The sequence below is a fragment of the Macrotis lagotis genome, chromosome 4 (genome assembly GCF_037893015.1).
Source record: "Macrotis lagotis isolate mMagLag1 chromosome 4, bilby.v1.9.chrom.fasta, whole genome shotgun sequence".
In the NCBI taxonomy this organism is placed as follows: Eukaryota; Metazoa; Chordata; class Mammalia; order Peramelemorphia; family Peramelidae; genus Macrotis; species Macrotis lagotis.
Window position 1 is genome coordinate 191,714,183 of NC_133661.1, and position 20,778 is coordinate 191,734,960.

Sequence of the window (20,778 nt, forward strand, 5' to 3'; positions counted from 1 at the left end):
CTTCAACTGTAAAATGGGGATGATAATACTACCTAATTTTTAGGATTGAATTAAATAAGATATTTGTAAAATACACAGAACAATAACTGGAACATAGTAGATGCCTAACAAATGCTAGTTTCTGTCCACCTTCTTACATTCACCAGACACAAATTTAATACCTATGCTATTCAAGTGCTCCACTAATGCTGAGGTGCCTTGGGTGTCATAAGGAAAGGTCAAATAAGAATATGTGGAATGATCCCTGATCTAAAGGAGTTTAAAATAAAGATGCGGAGATCTAAATACTTGAGAAAATGTAAGACCAAATTAAAGATCGATATTCTAAGTGTCTTGATAATAAAGCAGAAAATGTTTGAGTGTTAAGGGGAAAAGAGAATAAATCAAAGAAATGTAGGGTCAGACAAAGACTGACAAGGCTTTGGCAGATATGGCACATATACAGAAATATAGGAGAAAGGGAAGGAAATGAATAGAAATAGAAAAATGAACAAGATTATGAAATTATCAAGCTGAAGGGAATCAATGAAAGTCAAAAGAGGTAAGAATATAAGGAAAAGGAAAGAGTTAGAGAGGGGGACCTTGAAAGTAAAGTATGAAGGTTCAGATATGATAAGGTAGGGAATTAAGTGAGACACTATAGATTTATTTACATGCAAAGGTAGTTTTCAACATTCATGAAATCATTTGAGAGCTTATGAGTTCTACATTTTTCTATTGTTCTTCCTTCTCTCTCCCTTCCCAATAGCAGCAAATAATTTGAAGTAAGTTGTACGTGTACAATTATGTTTAACATATTTCTATATAACTATGTTGTGAAAGAGGAATTAGAATGAAGGGGAAATTAAAAAAATAAAAGAAATTTTAAAAAATGAACATAGTATGCTTTGCTTTGCATTCAGACTCCATAGCTTGTTTGTTTGTTTGTTCTGGATTTGGAGGTCATTTTCCGAAGGAGGTTGAGAGAGAGAGAGAGAGAGAGATTTCAATTCTTGATCACTGAACTGCTGAGAGAAGCTGCATCCATCATAGTTGATCCTCTCACAATGCTACTGTCACTGTGTACAATGTTCTCCTGCTTCAGCTTACTCCATTCAGTTTCATTTCATGCAAGTCTGTCTAGGCTTTTCTAAAGTCCAGTCACTCATGATTTCTTACAGAAAAATAATATGTCATAATATTCATATACTATATACCTTGTTCAACCATTCCCCAATTAATAAATATCCACTCAACTTTCAATTCTGTGCCACTACAAAAAGAGATACTATAAATATTTTTGTGCAATGGGTCTTTTCCCTTTTTTATGATCACTTTGGGATATAAACCTAGTAGTGGTATTGCTGAATCAAAGAGTATGCAAAGTTTTAGTGTCTTTTGGGCATAGTTCCAAATAGCTCTCTAGAATGGTTGGATATGTACACAACTCTCCCAACAATGTATGAGTGTCCCAGTTTTCCCCATCCTCTCCGTTTTCCTTCTTTGTCATTTTAGCCAATCTGAAAGGCATGAGATGGTTCCTCACAGTTGTTTTAATCTGAATTCTCAAATCAATAATCTTTTGGGGCATTTTCTCATATGTAGATAGTTTTAAATAGTCTTAAATTCTTCATCTAAAAACTGTCTGTTTATATCCTTTGACCATTTATCAATTGCAGAATGACTTGTATTCTTAGAAATCTTACCCAGTTTGTTGTATGTTTTAGAAATGAATTCTTTATCAGAAATAAAAGCTGTAAAAATTGTTTCCCAGATTTCTGTATTCCTTCTAATCTTGGTTGCATTAATTTTATTTGTGAAAAAATTTTATTATACAGTGAAAATTATCCATTTCACAGTTTATAATGTTTTCTATTTCTACCTTGGTCATAAACTCCTCCCTCAGGGTACTTAACGATTGAGACAATACTGCTTATCAATCAACCTGTGATTGTACTTTTATTGACAGTACATTGAACTTATCAAGCAATCAATTAATCAACCTGTGATTGATGGTACATTGATAGTACTAAAATCAATAAATAATATCAGGTGAAGAGGTAGAAAGAGCTATTATTGTAGAGGGAAAGAAGAGAGGTTGTGAACACTGAGTAAATCCTAGTCAATAAATTTTACCTAGAGAGGGTACAAGACACATTCACATTTGCATTTAAAAATCTATCCCACTCTATAGGAAAGCGGGGGGGAAAGAAAAGAGATAAAAGGAATGTTAAAAAGGAAGGCAAAAGTAAAAGTGAAAGTAAATAAAACTAAAATTTAAAAGAAAATTTAAAGGGGAAAGGGAGTAAAACTGGTAAGGAAGAGGAGTTTAAAAGTAAAAAGAAAAATATATAAATGGGGAAAGAAAGATAGCATGGAGGGAAATGTAGAATTAATAAATATGAATTGGATGAACTCTCCCATAAAACTGAAGCAGATAGTAGAACGGATTAAAAACCAGAATCCTACAATATGTTATTTACAAAAAACACATTTGAGGCAGAGAGATACACACAGGGTAAAAGGTAAAAGGTTGGAGCAAAATATATTATACTTCCCCTGAAATTAAAAAAAGTCAGGGGTAGTGATTCTGATCTCAAATAAAGCAAAGGAAAAAAAATGAATCTCATTAAAAGGGATAAGGAAACTACATCTAAAAAAGGCACACTAGGCAATGAAGCTATATCATTATAAAACATGTATGTACCTAGTGGAATAGCATCAAAATTCCTAGAGGAAAAGCTGAGTGAATTACAAAGAGACATAGACAGTAAAACTTTGATAATAGGGGATCTCAACCTTCCTCTCTCAGAACTAGATCAATCTAACCACAAAACAAACAAGAAGGAAGTTAAGAAGGTGAATAAAATTTTAGAAAGCTTAGATATGATAGACCTTTGGAGAAAACTTAATGGGGATAGAAAAGAATATATACTTTTCTCTGCAGTAAATGACAGAGACCATGTATGAGGGCATATAAACCTTACAATCAAATGCAAAATGGCAGAAATATTAAATGCATAATTTTCAGATCATGTTGTAATAAAGTTATATGCAATAAAGGGTCACAGAAAGATAAATCAAAAATTAATTGGAAATTAAGTAACTTAATTTTAAAGACAAGTGGATTAAACAATAAATCATAAAAATAATCAATAATTTCATCCAAGAAATGATAACAATGAGGCATCATCCCAAAACTGATGGGATGCAGCCAAGGCAGTTTTTAAGGGAAGTTTCATATTTCTAAATCTTATTTGAATAAAATAGAGAAAGAGGAGATCAATGAATTGGGTATGCAGTTTAGAAAACTAAAAAAAAGAACAAATTAAATATACCAATTAAATACCAAATTAGAAATTCTGAAAATCAAGGGAGAGATTAATAAAATTGAAAACAAGAAAATCATTGATTTAATAAATAAAACTAAATTGGTTCTATGAAAAACATAATACAAATAGCTAAACTTTTGGTTAATCTGATTTTAAAAAAATAAAGAAGATAACCAGTATCAAAAATGAAAAGGGTAAACTAATCACCAATGAGGACATTAAAGAGATCATTCAGTGCCATTTTGTCAAACTCTATGCCAATAAATTTGAAAATCTGAATGAAATGGAGTAATATTTACAAAAATACTACCCAGATTAACAGAAGAAGAAATAAAGTATTTACATAAACCTAGTTTAGAAAAAGAAAGAAATTGAAGAAATATCAATAAACTCCCTATGAAAAAAGTCTCCAAGTGAATTCTAGCAAACATTTTAGAAACAATTCATATTCTATATAACAATTTTTAAAAATAGGAGTTCTGACAAATTCCTTTTATGACATCAATAAAGTGAAGATACCTAAACTAGGAAGAAACAAAATAGAAAATTATAGATCAATTCTCCCTAATGAACACTGATGTAAAAATCTTAAATAAAATTTTAGCAGAGAGACTAGAGTAAATTAATACTAGAAAAATACAACATGATGAGGTATGATTCATACCAGGTAGGTAGTGATGGTTCAGTATTAGGAAAACACTAAACATAATTGAACATATCAATAACAACACCAACAGAAATTAAGATTATCTCAAGAGATACTGGAAAAGTCTTTGACAAAATAACACATCCATTTTTTTTTAGGTTTTTACAAGGCAAATGGGGTTAAGTGGCTTGCCCATGGCCACACAGCTAGGTAATTATTAAGTGCCTGAGACCAGATTTGAACCTAGGTACTCCTGACTCCAGGGCCGGTGCTTTATCCACTACGCCACCTAGCTGCCCCCAACAAATCCATTTCTATTAAAAACCCCTAGAAAGTTTAGGAATAAATTGAATTTTCCTTAAAATACTAAGCAATATCTTAAAGCAATATCTTCTTTAAAATAATGCAGCATCTTCCTTAAAGTAATAAGTAGTATCTATTTAAAACTATCAACAAATATTATATGTAATGGGGACTAGGAGCATTTCCAAGGGGAAATAAAGATGCCCATTATCATCATTTCTATTCAAAATAATATTAGAAATATAAGTTTTAGCAATAAGAGAAGAAAAAGAAATTGAAGGAATCAGAATTGGCAATGAGGAAGCAAAGTTTTCACTCTTTGCAGAGGATATGATGGAATACTTAAGAGAACTCAAGAAAATCATCTAAAAAAACCTACTTGAAACAAATAACAAATTCAGCAAAGTAGAAAGATATACTGTATTTTCCCATGTATAAGAGGCTTTGTCTGAACTCAGGATTACTATCTCTGCTTTTTTTTTTTTAACTTCAGTTGAAAAAGAGTGTGTTCTACCTTTACCCTGTGTGTATCTTGCTGTTTCCAATGTGTTTCTCATAAATAACATATTGTAATTCTGTTTTTAATTCACTCTGCTATTTACTTCAATTTTCTGGCAGAATTCATTCTATTCATATTTGGTTATGATTTCTGTATGTTCCTCTAACTTTCCTACCCCTGTTTGTACTTTTCTCTCTCCTTTCCCCCATCCCTCCCTCACCAAAGTTTTGCTTCTGATTGTTGCCTTTCCAATCAGCTCTCCCTTCTCTCAGCACTCTTTCCTTTCCTTCTCCCTTTCCTCTTCAACATTTTTCTTACTTTTACTTTAATTTTTTTCTTTACTTTGACTTTACCCTTCCCTTTTATCAACTGCTCCTTCATCTTTCTTTCCCCTTCCCCCATTTCCCTGTTGGGTAGGATAAATTTCTAAACCCAACTGGGAATAGATGTTATTCCATCTTTGAGCCAAATCTGTTGAGAGTATGATTTATTCAGCTCACACCCTTCTTTCCCTCTACTATAATAGGTTTTTTTGTGGCTCTTCTTGTGCTGTTGTCTTCTAATGCCTTTATCTTCTTCCAGTATAATCATTTCTTCTTGACTTAATAGTTTTATACCTATTTTGTGCCCATACCCTCTATCAAAATATACTCCTTTTATCTTTCCTGATAGAAATCCAGTTCCAAAGGACTGATTGATTGCTGATTTAGAAACATCATCACATCATAATCACTTTATAACTACATCTTCTGTCCAAGTAATAGCTCCCTTGAATTGTCGCATTAGAAATACAATTTTCAAAATTCATAAGTATCAAATTGTAAGTCTGTACTGAGCCTTTTTTCCTTTCTCTATTCTTTCAACTGATAATCTCATCAGCATCCATGAATTCACATATATTCTCTACAGACATTATTCTAGTATCAATTCATCCAGCCTCTCTTCTGAGCTCAGTTCCACATGGACACTTCAAACAAGATGTCAACGATATTTCAAAGTCAATACAAGCCCAAAAGATAACTCTTTCTCTCTATCTCTCTTCTAAACTTCTCAATCACCCAAGTTTGGAATCTGTTATCCTTGACTCTTCTATACTGTTCACTTCATAAGTATTGAATCAGTTGCAAAATCCTATAGTTTTTTCTCTTCAGCATCATTCACATGTAACTATTCTCTCTACTAATATGGATCCAGTCATGCTGCTAAAGATTATTTTTCTAAAATGTAAGTCTGAATATGTCAGCTTTCCCCCTTCAATAATCTCCAGTGATTTATTACCCAAAACAAAATATAAAATTCTTTTTTTGGCAAACATTTTCACAACCTGATCCCTTCCTAAATTTCCCATATTTTTATATTACACTTCCTTAAATTCTCTTTATTATCCATCCTCATTGATCTACTTGTGGTGCACCTGACAAAAGACATTCAATCTTTTTCTATGCTTTTGCACTGGCTAAAATGTTCCCAAGTCTGGAACAAACTCCTCACATAAACCTCTAATTTTTAGAGTTTTGAGCTCCTATAAAGATTTAACTCATATACCATCTCCTTCAGGCTGTACTTGTTGGTCTCTTTTATGGTAAGTTTTATCCCTTCTAAGATTATTGTGAATTATCTGATATGTCAGATATATATATATATATGTATATATATATATATATATATATATATATATATATATATATGGAGAGAAAGAGAGAGAGATTCATGTATGTATACTATATTTCTATACATATATGGACATGTATCTATCCCTAGGGTTGCATAGTCATCTAAACTACAGTAATGGAATTCCATATTAGTCAGCAGGAACCATTATGTGATAGCTGTACATGTTATGGCAGAAAACACAGACACAGGAAGAGATTGAGAGAAAACATCACTTTACAGCTTAAGTAGTACTGAATCATGGTTGCTCTTCACAGAATTGGATAATGGAGAAACAATGACTAATCTACCACAAAAGAAGGAAATTAAGGGGACCTGGTTTAGAGTCAAGTCTGAAATCATAGGGCAGGAATTCTTTAGAACCCAGATAGACAAAAAGCCAAAAAAACCATCTCAGTACTCTTCTAATATTGAATTTAGTGAAATGTCTGCTGAGAATACCATTTTCTCCAGGGGATGTAACCTCCCACCTGAATCTATTTCTCCAGGGAAAACTAAGCCAGAATTTCCACGTAAAATATTAGTAACATCACTAAGACTAGGGGTGACCTTTAAAAAATTGTGAAATAAAAGTTGTTTGCCTATGATATCACCTATATCCCTTAGGGGGTCCCTTTTATTTTCCATTAATATCTCCACTACTTTTATCCCTAAGACAGGGGTTCTTATCTTGGGTCCATGAACCCCCAAGAGGTCTAAGGATAGATTTCAGGTGGTCCATGGACTGTGACAAGGAAAAAAAATACAGCTTTATTTTTAATAACAGCCAAGTATAGTTTAGCATTCCCTTTCATTTGTTTTACATATTTGTGAATTTATGTATTTTTAGAAAGGGTCCATAGACTTCACCAGACTACTAAAGGCACAAAGAAAGGTTTTAGAAACTCTATCCTCAAGTACTCTTTCATTCTCAACTTCTCCTTTTTAATTTTTTTTTATTCTGTAGCCTGTCCCTCGTATGTCCAATGGAAATATTCAGATAATCTGTTAAACTAATCTATAGCAATAAAGTATTTGAAATAACATGAATAAGACAATATATATTTACATATCTATTCCTACATATAAACATAGATATATCATAAATTTTTAATTTTGGAGCTGAAAGATATTAATGAACATCCATCCAGTACACTTACTTTTCATAAAAAGAACAAAAAAACCCAACTTGTGTAACACTATATGGTTAATTCATTAAATACAGGGATGGGTCAAGGACTCAGATTTCTTCATTCTCAATTAGGTGAAATTTCCATGCAAAGGTAGAAATTGGTATTATAGTAAGTTCCTAAGTAAACTCTTGTTTTTCTTTTTTTTCCTTTTTTTTTATTAATTTAATATTTATTCTCATTTTGTACAAATAATGTTTTTTGCATTAATAAAATATTCTTGTTTAAGAGTAAATGAAATACCGTCTCCCCCCCATAAATATAAACTTGCTTGAGCAATAAAGTAAAGGGGAGAGAGAGAAAAAAATTGAAATTAAAAAAAATAGTAATAATTGTAGGTATGGCCAGGTGGCACAATGGACAGAGCACCAGCCCTGGAGCCATGAGCACCTGAACCCATATCTAGCCCCAAACACCCAATAATCACCCAGCCATGTGACATGCAAACCACCTGAACCCCATTGCCCTGCAAAAACCAAAAAAAAAAAGAAAAAAAGAAACAAAATAAAATAAAATAGTAATAATAATAGTAGGGATGGCTGAGTGGTGGACAGAGCATTGGCCCTTGAGCCAGGAGCACCTGGGTCCAAATCCAGTCTCAAACACCCAACGATCACCCTGCTATGCGGCCCCAGGCAGGCCACCCAGCCCCATTTGCCCTGCACCCTCCCCAAATAATAATAAAAAATGTGCTTGAGTCTTTGTTCTAACACCAACAACTCTGTTGCGTGTGGATCACATTCTTTATTATAAGTCCATGGCAAAAGTTACTTCCATATTTTCCCACCATTGCCATTGCTGATTGCAACTCCCTCCTTTCGTATTTCTCCACTACTATGTGCTATATTTTCTCTCTCCTTTCACTCTGAATCTGCTGTAGGGTAGCTGAGTGGCACAGCAGACAGATCCCCGGCTCTGGGGTCAAGAGGCCCCGAGCCCCCCTACCACCCCTTAGGCCTAGCATCCACCTGGCCCTATGCTCCCAGACAGGCCATCCAATCCCAGCCCATTGCAAGAGGTAAAAAAGAAAATGTGTTATATCTGACCACTCTTCCCCCATGGTCCATCCTCTCCTCCATCACTCACATACCCCCCTTCCCCCCCTGTCCTCCCCCTCTCCTTCTTACTCCAGATGTCTATACCCCATCGAGTATACATGCTGTTTCCTCTCCTAGCCACCTCTGATGAGAGCGAAGATTCCCTCATTCCCCCTTGCCTTCCCCCATTCCATATCATTGCAAGAGCTCATTATAATAAAGAAAAATCTTATTATATGAAATATCTTGGCGACAGTCCATCAAAATGCTGGTGGTGGCCAGCTCCGGTGGGCACACCACAGAAATACTGAGACTGCTTGGTAGCTTATCCAAAGGCTATAATCCAAGGCATTATGTCCTTGCTGATACCGATAAGATGAGTGCTACTAAAATAAATTTGTTTGAAGCGAAGAGAGCTGAGAGAGATTCTGAATCTTGGTACAAAATTCATCATATTCCAAGGAGTCGAGAGGTCCAGCAGTCTTGGAGCTCCTCACTGTTTACAACCTTATATGCTGTGTGTTACTCCCCTCCTTTGACCTTTCGACTCAAACCAGACTTGGTGTTGTGTAATGGCCCAGGAACATGTGTTCCTATCTGTGTATCTGCCCTTCTTCTTGGGATACTGGGAATAAAGAAAGTGATCATTGTCTACGTTGAGAGTATCTGCAGAGTAGAAACCTTATCCCTTTCCGGAACGATTCTTTACCACTTTTCAGATTACTTCTTTGTTCAGTGGCCAGCTCTTAAGGAAAAATATCCCAAATCTGTGTACTGTGGATGAATAGTTTGACAGAGGACAAATGGTGTTTTCAGATTTCTGCAGTCAACTATGGTATTTTATAAAAATAGGTAAGAAAAGCATCATCATTACAGACTTTCTGAATTGTCAAGAAAATTACTACCTTTGTAATGCAAGTATATGAATAGTAAACTGAGCAGCCTGGTTTGTTTGTTTGTTTCAGTTAAGCAAGGAAATAAATTTGAATAAATTTCTGGATTTCAGCACCTGTAAAAAAAAAGAAAAAAAGAAATATCTTGGCCTATTCCCCCTCTCCTTTTTCTTTCTCCCATTACATTTCCCTTTTTTTCTATGGACTCAATTTTTACACCATATTTTATCTTCGAATTCAGCTTTCTCATGTGCTTCAACTATAAAAGCTCCCTCTACCTGCTCTATTAACTGAGAAGGTACATATGAGTATTATCAATATCATTTTTCTATACAGGAATACATGCAGTTCATCATCATTAAGTCCCTCATATTTTCCCCCTCTCCTCCAATCTCTATGCTTAACCTGAGTCCTGTATCTGAAGATCAAACCTTCTGTTCAGGTCTGGCCATTCCAACAGGAACATTTGAAATTCCCCTGGTTCATTGAAAGTCCATCTTTGCCCCTGGAAGAGGACATTCAGCCTTTCTGGGTAGTTGATTCTTGGTTGTATTCTAAGCTCTTTTGCCTTCCAGTATATTATATTCCAAGTCCTACGAGCTTCCAGTGTAGTTGCTGCTAAGTCCTGTGTGATCCTGAATGCAGCTCCACGATATTTGAACTGTTTCCTTCTGGCTGCTTGTAATATTTTTTTTTGACTTGGGAGTTCTGGAACTTGGCTATAATATTTCTAGGGGTTGTATTTTTGGGATCTCTTTCTCCGGGGGGATCGGTGGATTCTCTCCATTTCTATGTTGCCCTCTGCTTCTAGAATATCGGGGCAATTTTTCTGTAGTAATTCTTTGAAAATGATGTCAAGGCTCTTTTCCTGATCATGACTTTCAGGTATTCCAATAATTTTTAAATTATCTTTCCTTAGTCTGTTTTCCATATCAGTTGTTTTTTTCAATGAGATATTTCACATTTTCTTCTAATTTTTTCATTTTTTTAGTTTTGAAGTATTGATTCATGATTTCTGGTAAATTCATCAATCTCCCTATTCTTTGTCTGAAGGATTTGTTTTCCTCAGAGAGTTTTCTTATCTCTTTTTCCATCTGGCCAATTTTGCTTTTTAAAGCATTCTTCTCCTCAATAACTTTTAAAACTGTTTTATCCATTTGACCTAAGCTGGTTTTTAGCATGCTATTTTCTTCAGCATTTTTTTTTTGGATTTCCTTGACTAAGCTGCTGACTTGATTTTCATGTTTTTTTTCCTGCATTTCTCTCATTTCTTTTCCCAGTTTTCCTTCTAACTCCCTCATTTGATTTTCAAAGTCTTTTTTGAGCTCTGTCATAGCCTGAGCCCAATTTCTGTTTTTCTTGAAGTCTTTAGATGCAGGAGATTATGCTTCCTCATCTTCAGACTTACTATTTTGATCCTTCTTGGGTTCATTTGCAAAATATTTCTCAATGGTGTTCCTCTTTTTTCTCTGCTTGCTCATTTTCCCAGCCGTAGCCTCTTTTTTGGGGTGCTTCCCGAGCTTTTGGGACACTCCCACAAGGGTCTCAGTATATGAGGCTCTGTCCTCCCTCTTGGTCTGTGAATGAACATAAGTGCTCCCCTCTGCCACAGGGCTGAGATTGGGGGGGCCCTGCTGTTCTGGGGGGGGCTAGACTGCAATCAGGATCTGAATGTGGTCAGAGCCTCAGGTCCTGTTCCAGGGGCAGAGGACATAGCTGGGCAGTCTCTCTCTCTTCACTCCCCTCCCTAGGATCAATGGGCTCATGCCCTGGGGGCTCCTGCTTACCAGCTCTGCCTGCTTCTGTTGCTGGATCTGGGCAGCTGAAAGACCACTTTGCTTGCTGTGTGCCCTGAGGGCTGGGCTCCACGTGCTCACTCTGCCAGAGCTGTTCCCCCACTTTGTGCCTGGTGCTTCCTGGGGTGTAGCTCAGGAGACTCCCCTGCTGCTGTGAGCTGGGGCTCCCAGTGCCCTGCGGCTGCCTCCAGGAGGCTGAAGTTCTTTAGCTCTGCTGGGCCACCCCTCCGGTGGGCTGCCCCTCCGACCCTGGGGAGCAGAGCCTTTCTGGTCTTTTCCAAGTTACCTTGAGTAGGAGAACTGCCTCCCTCGGTCCCTCTGTGGGTTCTGTCTCTCGAAAGTTTAGTTAGAGTCCTTAGCTTAGAAGTTTAATCAGAGAGCACCTAAGACTAGATCCTTTCTTGTCGCCATCTTGGCTCCGCCCCTCCTAAGTAAACTCTTGACATATTACTGTCTTTGTATACCCAGCACCTAGTAAGCACATTGCCTAATACATAGTAGTTGCTTAAAAGATACTTAATCACTGAATGATTTTAAAAATTAAGCATATAATATATATATATATATATAATAGGTTACTTATATATTCCTTTTTCTTTTGTTAACAATTAGCACAGAACAAGAAACTAAACAATTAGTTCAATACAAATGACCTTCCAATCCTACTCATTTCTATTTGATTTGTTTTCATTGTTTCAATTCTAATTTCACTGATAAAAATTTTGGCATATTTCTTATAAAATAACCTCAACTACCATTTAAGCAATGAAAACCATACTAGATATTCACAAAAGGTAAAAAAAAGTACAAAATAAGGGGTGATGAAGTTAAGAACTGCAAATGATAGCCCTAAAAATCAACAGAAGAATTAGTGATGGCTTTGCTAAAATCTAGAAACAATCTTATACTATTTCTGCTCAGAAATTAACATCCTTGAGTCTCAACTGCTCTGCATAACTTTCAAAGTTCTTTCTAACCAAGGCCAGCTTGCTGCCTATATATATTCGCCTCTGTGTATCTGTGTATGAATGTATACACACATACATGTACATATCTACTATGGTTATATATATATATATATATATATATATATATATATATTTATGTTTAAGTAAGTGTGTTTATATATATGTAGCAAGCAAAAGCACACAACATAACATACCTACAAATCCTTCTGATTTCCCACTGCTTCCAGCATGCTTCTTTTGCACAATCAGGATAAAATTCATGTAAATTGTCTTATCTCTATTTTTTCAACCTATGCTGTTTTGCAAATCATCTCAAGTTGCAATTCTTAAACCAAAACCTTTCCAGAAAAACTTCAGCCCACAGTGGTCTTCGGCTTATATGAATGGTTTTGTATTTATGTTCAGTACTAAGCAGAGTTTAACACAATGTTCCAATTCCTATAGCTTAGTCTTATATGCCCAAGTAGAACACAAATTTCTTGAAGAGAGGGAGCTTTATATACCTCTTTATAGCCCCCAAAATACTCTGCAATGTGTTGGTACATAAGAAGGAAACTGATAGCTAACCTGTTGATAGTTGTGTGAGAACCACATAAAGGAAAGGAAACCATTTTCCTATATTCTGGTTCCCAAAACCTCAGGATACTATACAAAGGACTGAATAACAATTAGTAACATAGAATGAGCTAATTAATCTGACAAAGAGAGCTACCTTCCAGTCTGGCCAAAATGGTAGAGAGAAATCAGGCACTGTTTTTAAGCTCTCCTAGCTTCCCCTCAGAGTTAACATGAATCAAGCCTCTACACTTTGATCAAGCAGGATTTATTCTAGGAATGCAGAGTTGGTTCAATATTAGGAAAACTGTAAGCATATTTGACTATATCAATAACAAAGCTAACAGAAATCATTTGTTTATCTAAATAGATACTTAAAAAGTCTTTGATAAAATATAGCACCCATTGCTATTAAAAACAGTAGAGAGCATAGGAATAGATAGCTCCTTAAAATAAGCAGTATCTATCTGATCAACATCAACAAGCACTGTATGCAAAGGTGATAAGCTAGAAGCATTCCCAATAAGATCAGGGGTGAAACAAGAATGCCCATTATCACCACTACTATTCAATATTGTATTAGAAATGTTAGCTTTAGCAATAAGGGAAGAAAAAGAAACTAAAAGATTAGAATTGAGAATGAAGAAACAAAACTCTCACTCTTCACAGATGATATGATGATACACCTAGGGAACCCCAAAAAATCACCTAAAACTACTGGAAATAATGAACAACTTTAGCAAAGTGGTAGGATATAAAGTAAACCCACATAAATCATCAGGACTTTCTATTTCAGAGTAGCCTAGAAAGACTTGCATGAATTGATGCTGAGTGTGATGAGCAGAACCAGAAGAACATTATACACCTTAACAACATGGGGTGATGATCAGTCTTGATGAACTTGCTCACTCCAGCAGTGCAATAATCAGGGACAATTTTATGGGATCTGTGATAGAGAATACCACCTGGTTCCAAAGAAGGAACTGTGATGTTTAAATGAAGACCAAAGATTATTATCTTCAATTTTAAAAAGTTGTCTCATGTATTACATAATTTTGCTATCTCTAATATTTTCTTTCTTCTTTATGACTGTTTTTTCTCTCAACAGATTCAATTTTGATCTATGAATATCATGGAAATAAATGTAAAGTCTTATCAGATTGCCTTCTGTTGTGGGGAAGGGGGAAGGAAGGAAGGAAGAGGGAGATATTGTAAAATTCAAAAACTTACCAAAAAAAGAATGGTAGAAACTACCACTATATGCAATTGGAAAACAAATAATTATATTTAATATTCATGCATTACATTTATATTTATTATATTTATAATTATATTTTATATATCATTTATATTATATTTATAATTATATTTGATATTTATATGTTATAAGCAAAAGATATAAAGGCTTAATATTGCGATTTGTCTTGAGACTCCAGCTTCTAATCTTTTAATGGTTTTATTTCATAAATGGTAGCAATGTGCCATTCTACCTCTTGGGGATATCTGTAAAGTAAGTTTTGGCTATAAAACCCTCTTCTATACTCTTAATAACCTTTATAACATGAGCTGACACCCAACTACTTTTCTAGTCTTATTTTACACTATACCCATCTATTCTGTAATCCAGAAACAATGGACCTCCATGCTGTCCTCAGTATCTCCATCTCTTGCCTGGACATTTTCACTGGCTGCCCCATCATGCATAGAATACTCCCTTTCCTGATCTCCCCCTTCCTCCTTCCTTGACTTCCTTCAAATCCCAGCTATAATCCAATCTTCTATAGGAAGCCTTAGTTTGTGCATAATTATTTGAATAGTTTCCCCCATTAGATTTTGAGTTACTTGGGAAAAGAGATCATGCCTTTTGTCTTGCTTTGTGTTCCAAGCAATTAGCATAGTGACTGGCACATAGGAGGCACTAAAAATGTTTATTGACTAATTTACTGACTGTTACATATACTGAATCATGGAAAACCAGTGCCAAGATGATGGCAAGTACTACAGACAACTTGTTAAGAATCAATAAAACAAAATATTCCATGACTTCAGATCACATCAAAAAGCTTATAAGTAAAATAAAGATCCGGTGGATTTGATGGTTAACATAGATGATTAACAGCATCTCTCAAACTACACTATGGGATATCAGCCCTGAAAGTTCATTCATTGTTCCACACTCCATATACCTCCTATAAAGAAAAAACAGTTTTCCTTCCAGAGCTTCAATGCTGACTTGGACTGAATCACAGGCTCCTTTAGCCAAAGGTCTTAAAATTTCTTTTTTTCAAACATAGAATCTCAATGGCAGAAGTAACTTTAGAGACCACTTAGTACAATTTATATCTGACTCAATATTTCTCCACAATAGTCTTAATAGGCATAGTCATTCAGTCTCTGCTTAAAGTCTTTTAGTGAGGGGAAGGACTACAGTCAATTGTACTTTTGAATAGCTCTAATTGTACAATTTTTCCTTAGAGCAAGCCAAATAAGCTTCTCCACAATGCACTGTTACTTTCTGCCAAATAGAGGCTGCCCACATTTCCAGGGTTCTGCAGGTTGTTAAGCAAAATAGGATACATGGCTTAGATTAGAGGAGGTGGTGAAAATAAAACAGATAGTTCCATCTGCAGAATAGCACTGAAATCTGCCTCCTTAATATGTAAACTCTTAGATGGCAATGATTTTGCATTTTTTTTTAATCTTTGAATCCTGAACCCTTGGAAGATTTTTTGCTTGTACAAGTTGACCTCCATTTCAGTCAATTAAACTCCAGTGGCTATCATCTCCAAAATCAAATATGAAATCCATTTGACAATCAAAGCCCTTCACAATCTGTCCCCTTCCTATTTTTCCAGGCTTCTTATATCTTACTGCCCTCCATGTACTTTGTGATCCATTGACACTGGCCTTTTATGTGTTTTTCAAAAAAAAAAAAATACTCCATCTCCAGACTCCAGGCATTGTCACTAGCTGTTCCTCATACCTGGAATACTCTTATCTCTGCTTCCCTGACTGCCTTCAATTCCCAGTTAAAATTCTGTCTTACCTTCTGCAGGAAACCTTTCATAATCTCTACTGATTCTAGTGCCTTCTCTCTTATCAAATAATTCCAATTTATTTTTTGAGTGTGTATATGTATGTGGCAATAGAAAGATAGAGACAGCAATAGCAATAGCTATATATATATATATATATATATATATATATATATATATATATATATGTATATGCAACATAGATATTTGCATGTTTTCTCCCCATTAAACTATGAACTCCTTGAGTAGGGATTCACTTTTGTTTTGTTTTTTATCTCCAACACTTAGCACAGCAACTGGAATATTGTAGGTGTTTAATAAACATTTACTAACGTGATACTTAAAATTTTTTAATACTGTTAAACATCTTGCTTTGCAAAGTAGCCTTTCTCTTCTGAGTGCTCATATTTTAAGATTCCACACTTAAATGCCAATTTTATTTAAAGAGAAAAATCCATAAACATATGTTGCTGTATATGACTAAGACTAAACTATTTTAAAGAATCGATAAAACTTAGATCTTCATTTCTACCCTTATACTGTAAATAACTTTGTGACCACTTTCCTACCAATAATGTTTTTTGATAGCACCATCTTACTCTTTCATATATGCAATTATCAATCATCTTTCTTTTTTAATCATTTATTCAGTTCTTAATCATATAGGAAGTTATTTTATACAAATTGAGTTATAGTCCTAGATTTAATTTCTAATAATAATTGAATCTATGAACTTAAAGATTTACAAAAAATTTTCTTTGTAAATAGTGAAACTGAATTTTGTGAGAGATAAGATCCCCACAATCAGATAGAGCTAAGCTTCAAAATTTAACTTGAATACAGAGGCACTTAGTGTTTGACAAATGGCTAGTTTCTCTAATATTTCTCTTTGTACTTTTTGAATGTTTTTTCATTATTAAAATCTATATCCCTTATTTGTCCTCTAGTTCCTGCCCCCCAAAATGTATACATATAAAACATACATTTGCTATTGGTTGCTTTCGTCCTTAATTTCGCTGTTTAAAAAAGAATGAAAAGGAGAGTGAAGAAATAAATCATAATGATTACTGTTCTGATTTGAGAAATTGTATGAAACCATGATTCATGAATTTTAGGATTCTGGGTTCCTACAATCTAATCTAAAAAATGGGGTCTGACAAGAAAGTTTCACTTTTCCATGTTTGAAATATAAATACTTATAATTTTTAATTTGAAATTTTGTTAATAATACCTACATTTCCAAAATATTGTTCTTCCTTGCCTTTCCAGAAAATCATCCATTAAACCTTTTGAAAAATAGTTTGTCAAAAACAATCACTCCATTGTGGTACAGTAGAAAGAGCTCCTGAGTCATGCAACTTCTGGGTTGCCGCTCTGAAGTTATTACCTTAGGATCTTCAGCAAGCCATTTTAACAAGACCTTAGTTCTTCAGCAGAACTGATGTTCTGTTCCTTTCCTTTCTATGATCCCTACATCAACCAAGTTTGGCATTATTTGTAGTAATTCCACCTTCAAAATCTCTAACCTTGCAAAAAAGGGAGGAACATTTTCCTATCTTCTTTTAGGCTTGAGCTTGGGCCTCATAATCTCATATAGTTCAATAGCAATTGTTTTGTTCTTTTCCCTTACATGGTTGTATACAATGTGGCTACTGTTTTTTATGCTTCTTTCACTTCCTATTCCTCACCTCTCCCTGTCCCTCTCTGCAGCATAGTGGGAGGTGGCCAAACTCTTATAAATGTTCGGAGGTGGGACATGACAAGTGGAATTAGGGCCAAGACAGGAGAAGAGTCTCTTCCTCTATGAGGTTTCCTTTATTAGGAGGACTCCAAGTCCTCCCACAGCCTTGGCAGCAGAGCATTTGAGTATTTTTGATCTTCAGTCATGTCCAGACTCTTTGTGAACCAACTGGGCTGTAGAGTAGCAACTCTGAATGCGTCAGTGCTTTGAGGAACTAGATAATGAGGGTTCTGGCAGCTCCAAGCCCTCACAAGGCAAAGTTGGGTGGAGGAGATACTGGCTCCACCTCTGGATCCTCTCTGAGGCTGGTGCCCCACCCAGACCTGCCCTGGAAGGCATGTCCACCCAGACTTCCACTGGTGCATCCCCAGCCCAGGCACAGCCAGTAGGCCACGTGCTCCTGGCCCTGGTGGAGAACAAGCAGCCAAGGGTCCTGACTCTGCCTCAACTTGCAGGGGCTTTTAACCTGTGAGTCCCCTTTGCTAGCTTGTAGAACCCTAGAACCCTGCTCCAGAATTGTTTATAAGAATACAAAGAAAACTAGTTATACTGAAATATAGTTATCAAAATATTTTTAAATCAAGTTCAAGATTCAAGATTAAGAACCCCAATTCTTGGTTTGTATTTTTAGGTTTTTGCAAGGCAATGGGGTTAAGTGGCTTGCCCAAGGCCGCACAGCTAGGTAATTATTAAGTGTCTGAGGCCGGATTTGAACTCAGTCCTCCTGACTCCAAGGCCAGTGCTCTATCCACTGCACTACCTGGCCACCCTTAATAACCCCTGTTCTAAAAGCATTATATTCCGCTCCTATTGGCGGTGTTCTGTGGAACTGTGTGGTTTTCATTTTGTGGATCAATATGTGTGTGTGTGTATACTTTTTAATGTTTTCAAAGTATTTTACATAAAAAAAAAATTTAATTCTTACTACACCCTGTGAAAAAGGTTCTCATATTGGCTCCATTTTACAGATGAGGTAATCAAAACAAAAATATAGCCAGTTGTGATCAAGGAAGAAGGGGAATGAATATGTATATGTATATATATATATATATATATATATACACACACACACACACACACACACACACACACACAGACACAAAGAATTTATAGGTCAAAACAAGGAATTGGATCAATACTAAATAATCTGAAGACAAGCTAGAAGAAGGAACTGTGAGACTGTGGCAAAAAGTCTGCCTCAAATAGGAGGAAGGTACAGTCTTGAGCCAGGGATGGGATTCAATGACTATATTCCACAGGTTGGTCCAAGTAAGTCTTCAAAGACCACTGCAATGCAGAAATTTGGCACACCTGGCAGGTTCTGATGAGGCTCAAATATTGCTTAATGCAGCAACTACTACACCTGACAGTTCCTGATGCAGATGGGTTCAAACTATCCTTGGGAAAATCTAAATCAGCAAGTATTCATCAAGCACCTGCTATATTCAAAACACTATTTTAAATCACAACATTTTTCATTTGTTCAAAATTATGGACATTGCTTATCTCCCCACTTACTAATTCAACTCCTCACCCTATTCAAACCTTTAGAAAATATAAGTGACTTCTCAAAGTAATAAATAAATAACATTTTTGTTCTTTTGTCAAACCTAGTTAAGATGAAAACCTAATAAAGAGTGTATAGGGGGCAGCTAGGTGGTGCAGTGAATAGAGCACCGGCCCTGGGGTCAGAAGCACCTGAGTTTAAATCTGGCCTCAGACACTTAATAATTACATAGCTGTGTGGCCTTGGGCAAGCTACTTAACCCCACTGTCTTGCCAAAAAAAAAAAAAAAAAAGAGTGTATGGGAATGAAATGTCAGTTTTTGTCATGTTATTTTTCATTATTTGCCCGCTTTCCCCAAAACATTCATAGCTCACATACAGTGAGTCTGCAGGGAAGGAAATGTCAAGAATATCTGAGAATCCAAAGCCCAGAACACTCTATTATCAAAGTTCCTAGGTAGGAACATATACTGTATTTCCCCATGTATAAGACATACCTGTATTTTGAGGTCCGAAATTTGAGACTTTTGGAAAAAAATCTGCTCAAGAACAATTAATATGTCTTCAGTTATTTAAATATGACTTTATTTTTATAAAAAATATTTTATAAGTACCATCTTCCCTATGTACAAGATGCATTTTAGTTTGGGGGTCTGAAATTTGGGGAAAAATGTATTACATAAAGTTATTGAACTCAAGTTTTATTCATCATGAAATTAAAGGACCTTCTGCTCATAACTTTCAGGAATCTTTTGGGCAAGTCTGGTGTGTGGACACACCATTGTGTTTCATAAACCTGAAGCACCATTTCCTTTAGAATCAGTAACTTCTTTTTCATCAGCAATTCTTCCCTCCTGCTGAACCTTCTTTGTGGAAACAGGAATTCCAATTGCCCCTTGCTCTTCAATGCATATCTTTATTTCCTTCTCTAAATCAGGCCATTTAGCTGACTTGCCTCTCATGGCCTTCTTCTGCACTGATGTTTTCAGTAGGGTTTCTTCTTCCCATAGCCAGTCTTGGATTGTTTTCTCAGTTGGAGGGGGATCAAACTGATGCTTGGCAGCACAAGTTCCATTCACTTTTGCAAACTGGATCACTTTGAACTTGAATTCAATACTGTACAAAAATCTTTTCTGAGCTATTTCTGGGCAGAATGTGGCAAAATATAACCTAATATACTGATAACAAATAATGAGCACAAAAACAACAAGTAGGAGAAAAGCAGGAAACGCAAGTAAAAAATCTACAACCACTATATAAGACATTCCCAGTTTTAGACCTCAAATTTTCCCAAAAAAGGGTGCATCTTATACATGGGGAAGTATGGTACTTCAGAAATGAAGACTCTCTTTGAGGTAGCACTTTATTTGCATAATTTTCCATAGAGGACCTTCTAATGGATCAGAAGAGTTTTCATCAACATTTACTAGTTATTTATTGAACATCTCTTTCTAGACTGCTTGCAAAGCTTCTTTTTCTAGGAAATACTAATAGGGCCATAGGTGATTTCTTCTCCTAAAAAGAAAATATCTGCTTCAAGTGGATTGAATTATCCAGAAATGACTCATTAATGACCCAATGAATCATTAATATCCTCCCTGCCTTCCTTTCTCCACCTTCCTACATTAGGGAACTTATCCTCATTTAA

General features: G+C 35.5%; 2 protein-coding genes across 11 annotated transcripts in view; one reads left to right on the forward strand and one right to left on the reverse strand.

Moving 5' to 3' along the window:
• Positions 1–20,778, reverse strand: part of RYR3 (ryanodine receptor 3) — an 833,777-nt gene that overhangs the window by 641,286 nt on the left and 171,713 nt on the right. The gene's annotated exons all lie outside the window — the stretch shown is intronic.
• On the forward strand, positions 8,892–9,482 carry LOC141520247 (UDP-N-acetylglucosamine transferase subunit ALG14-like). Its single transcript, XM_074232035.1, has one exon. It carries the CDS (start codon positions 8,902–8,904, stop codon positions 9,418–9,420), a length of 519 nt encoding a protein of 172 aa, XP_074088136.1. The 5' UTR covers positions 8,892–8,901; the 3' UTR covers positions 9,421–9,482.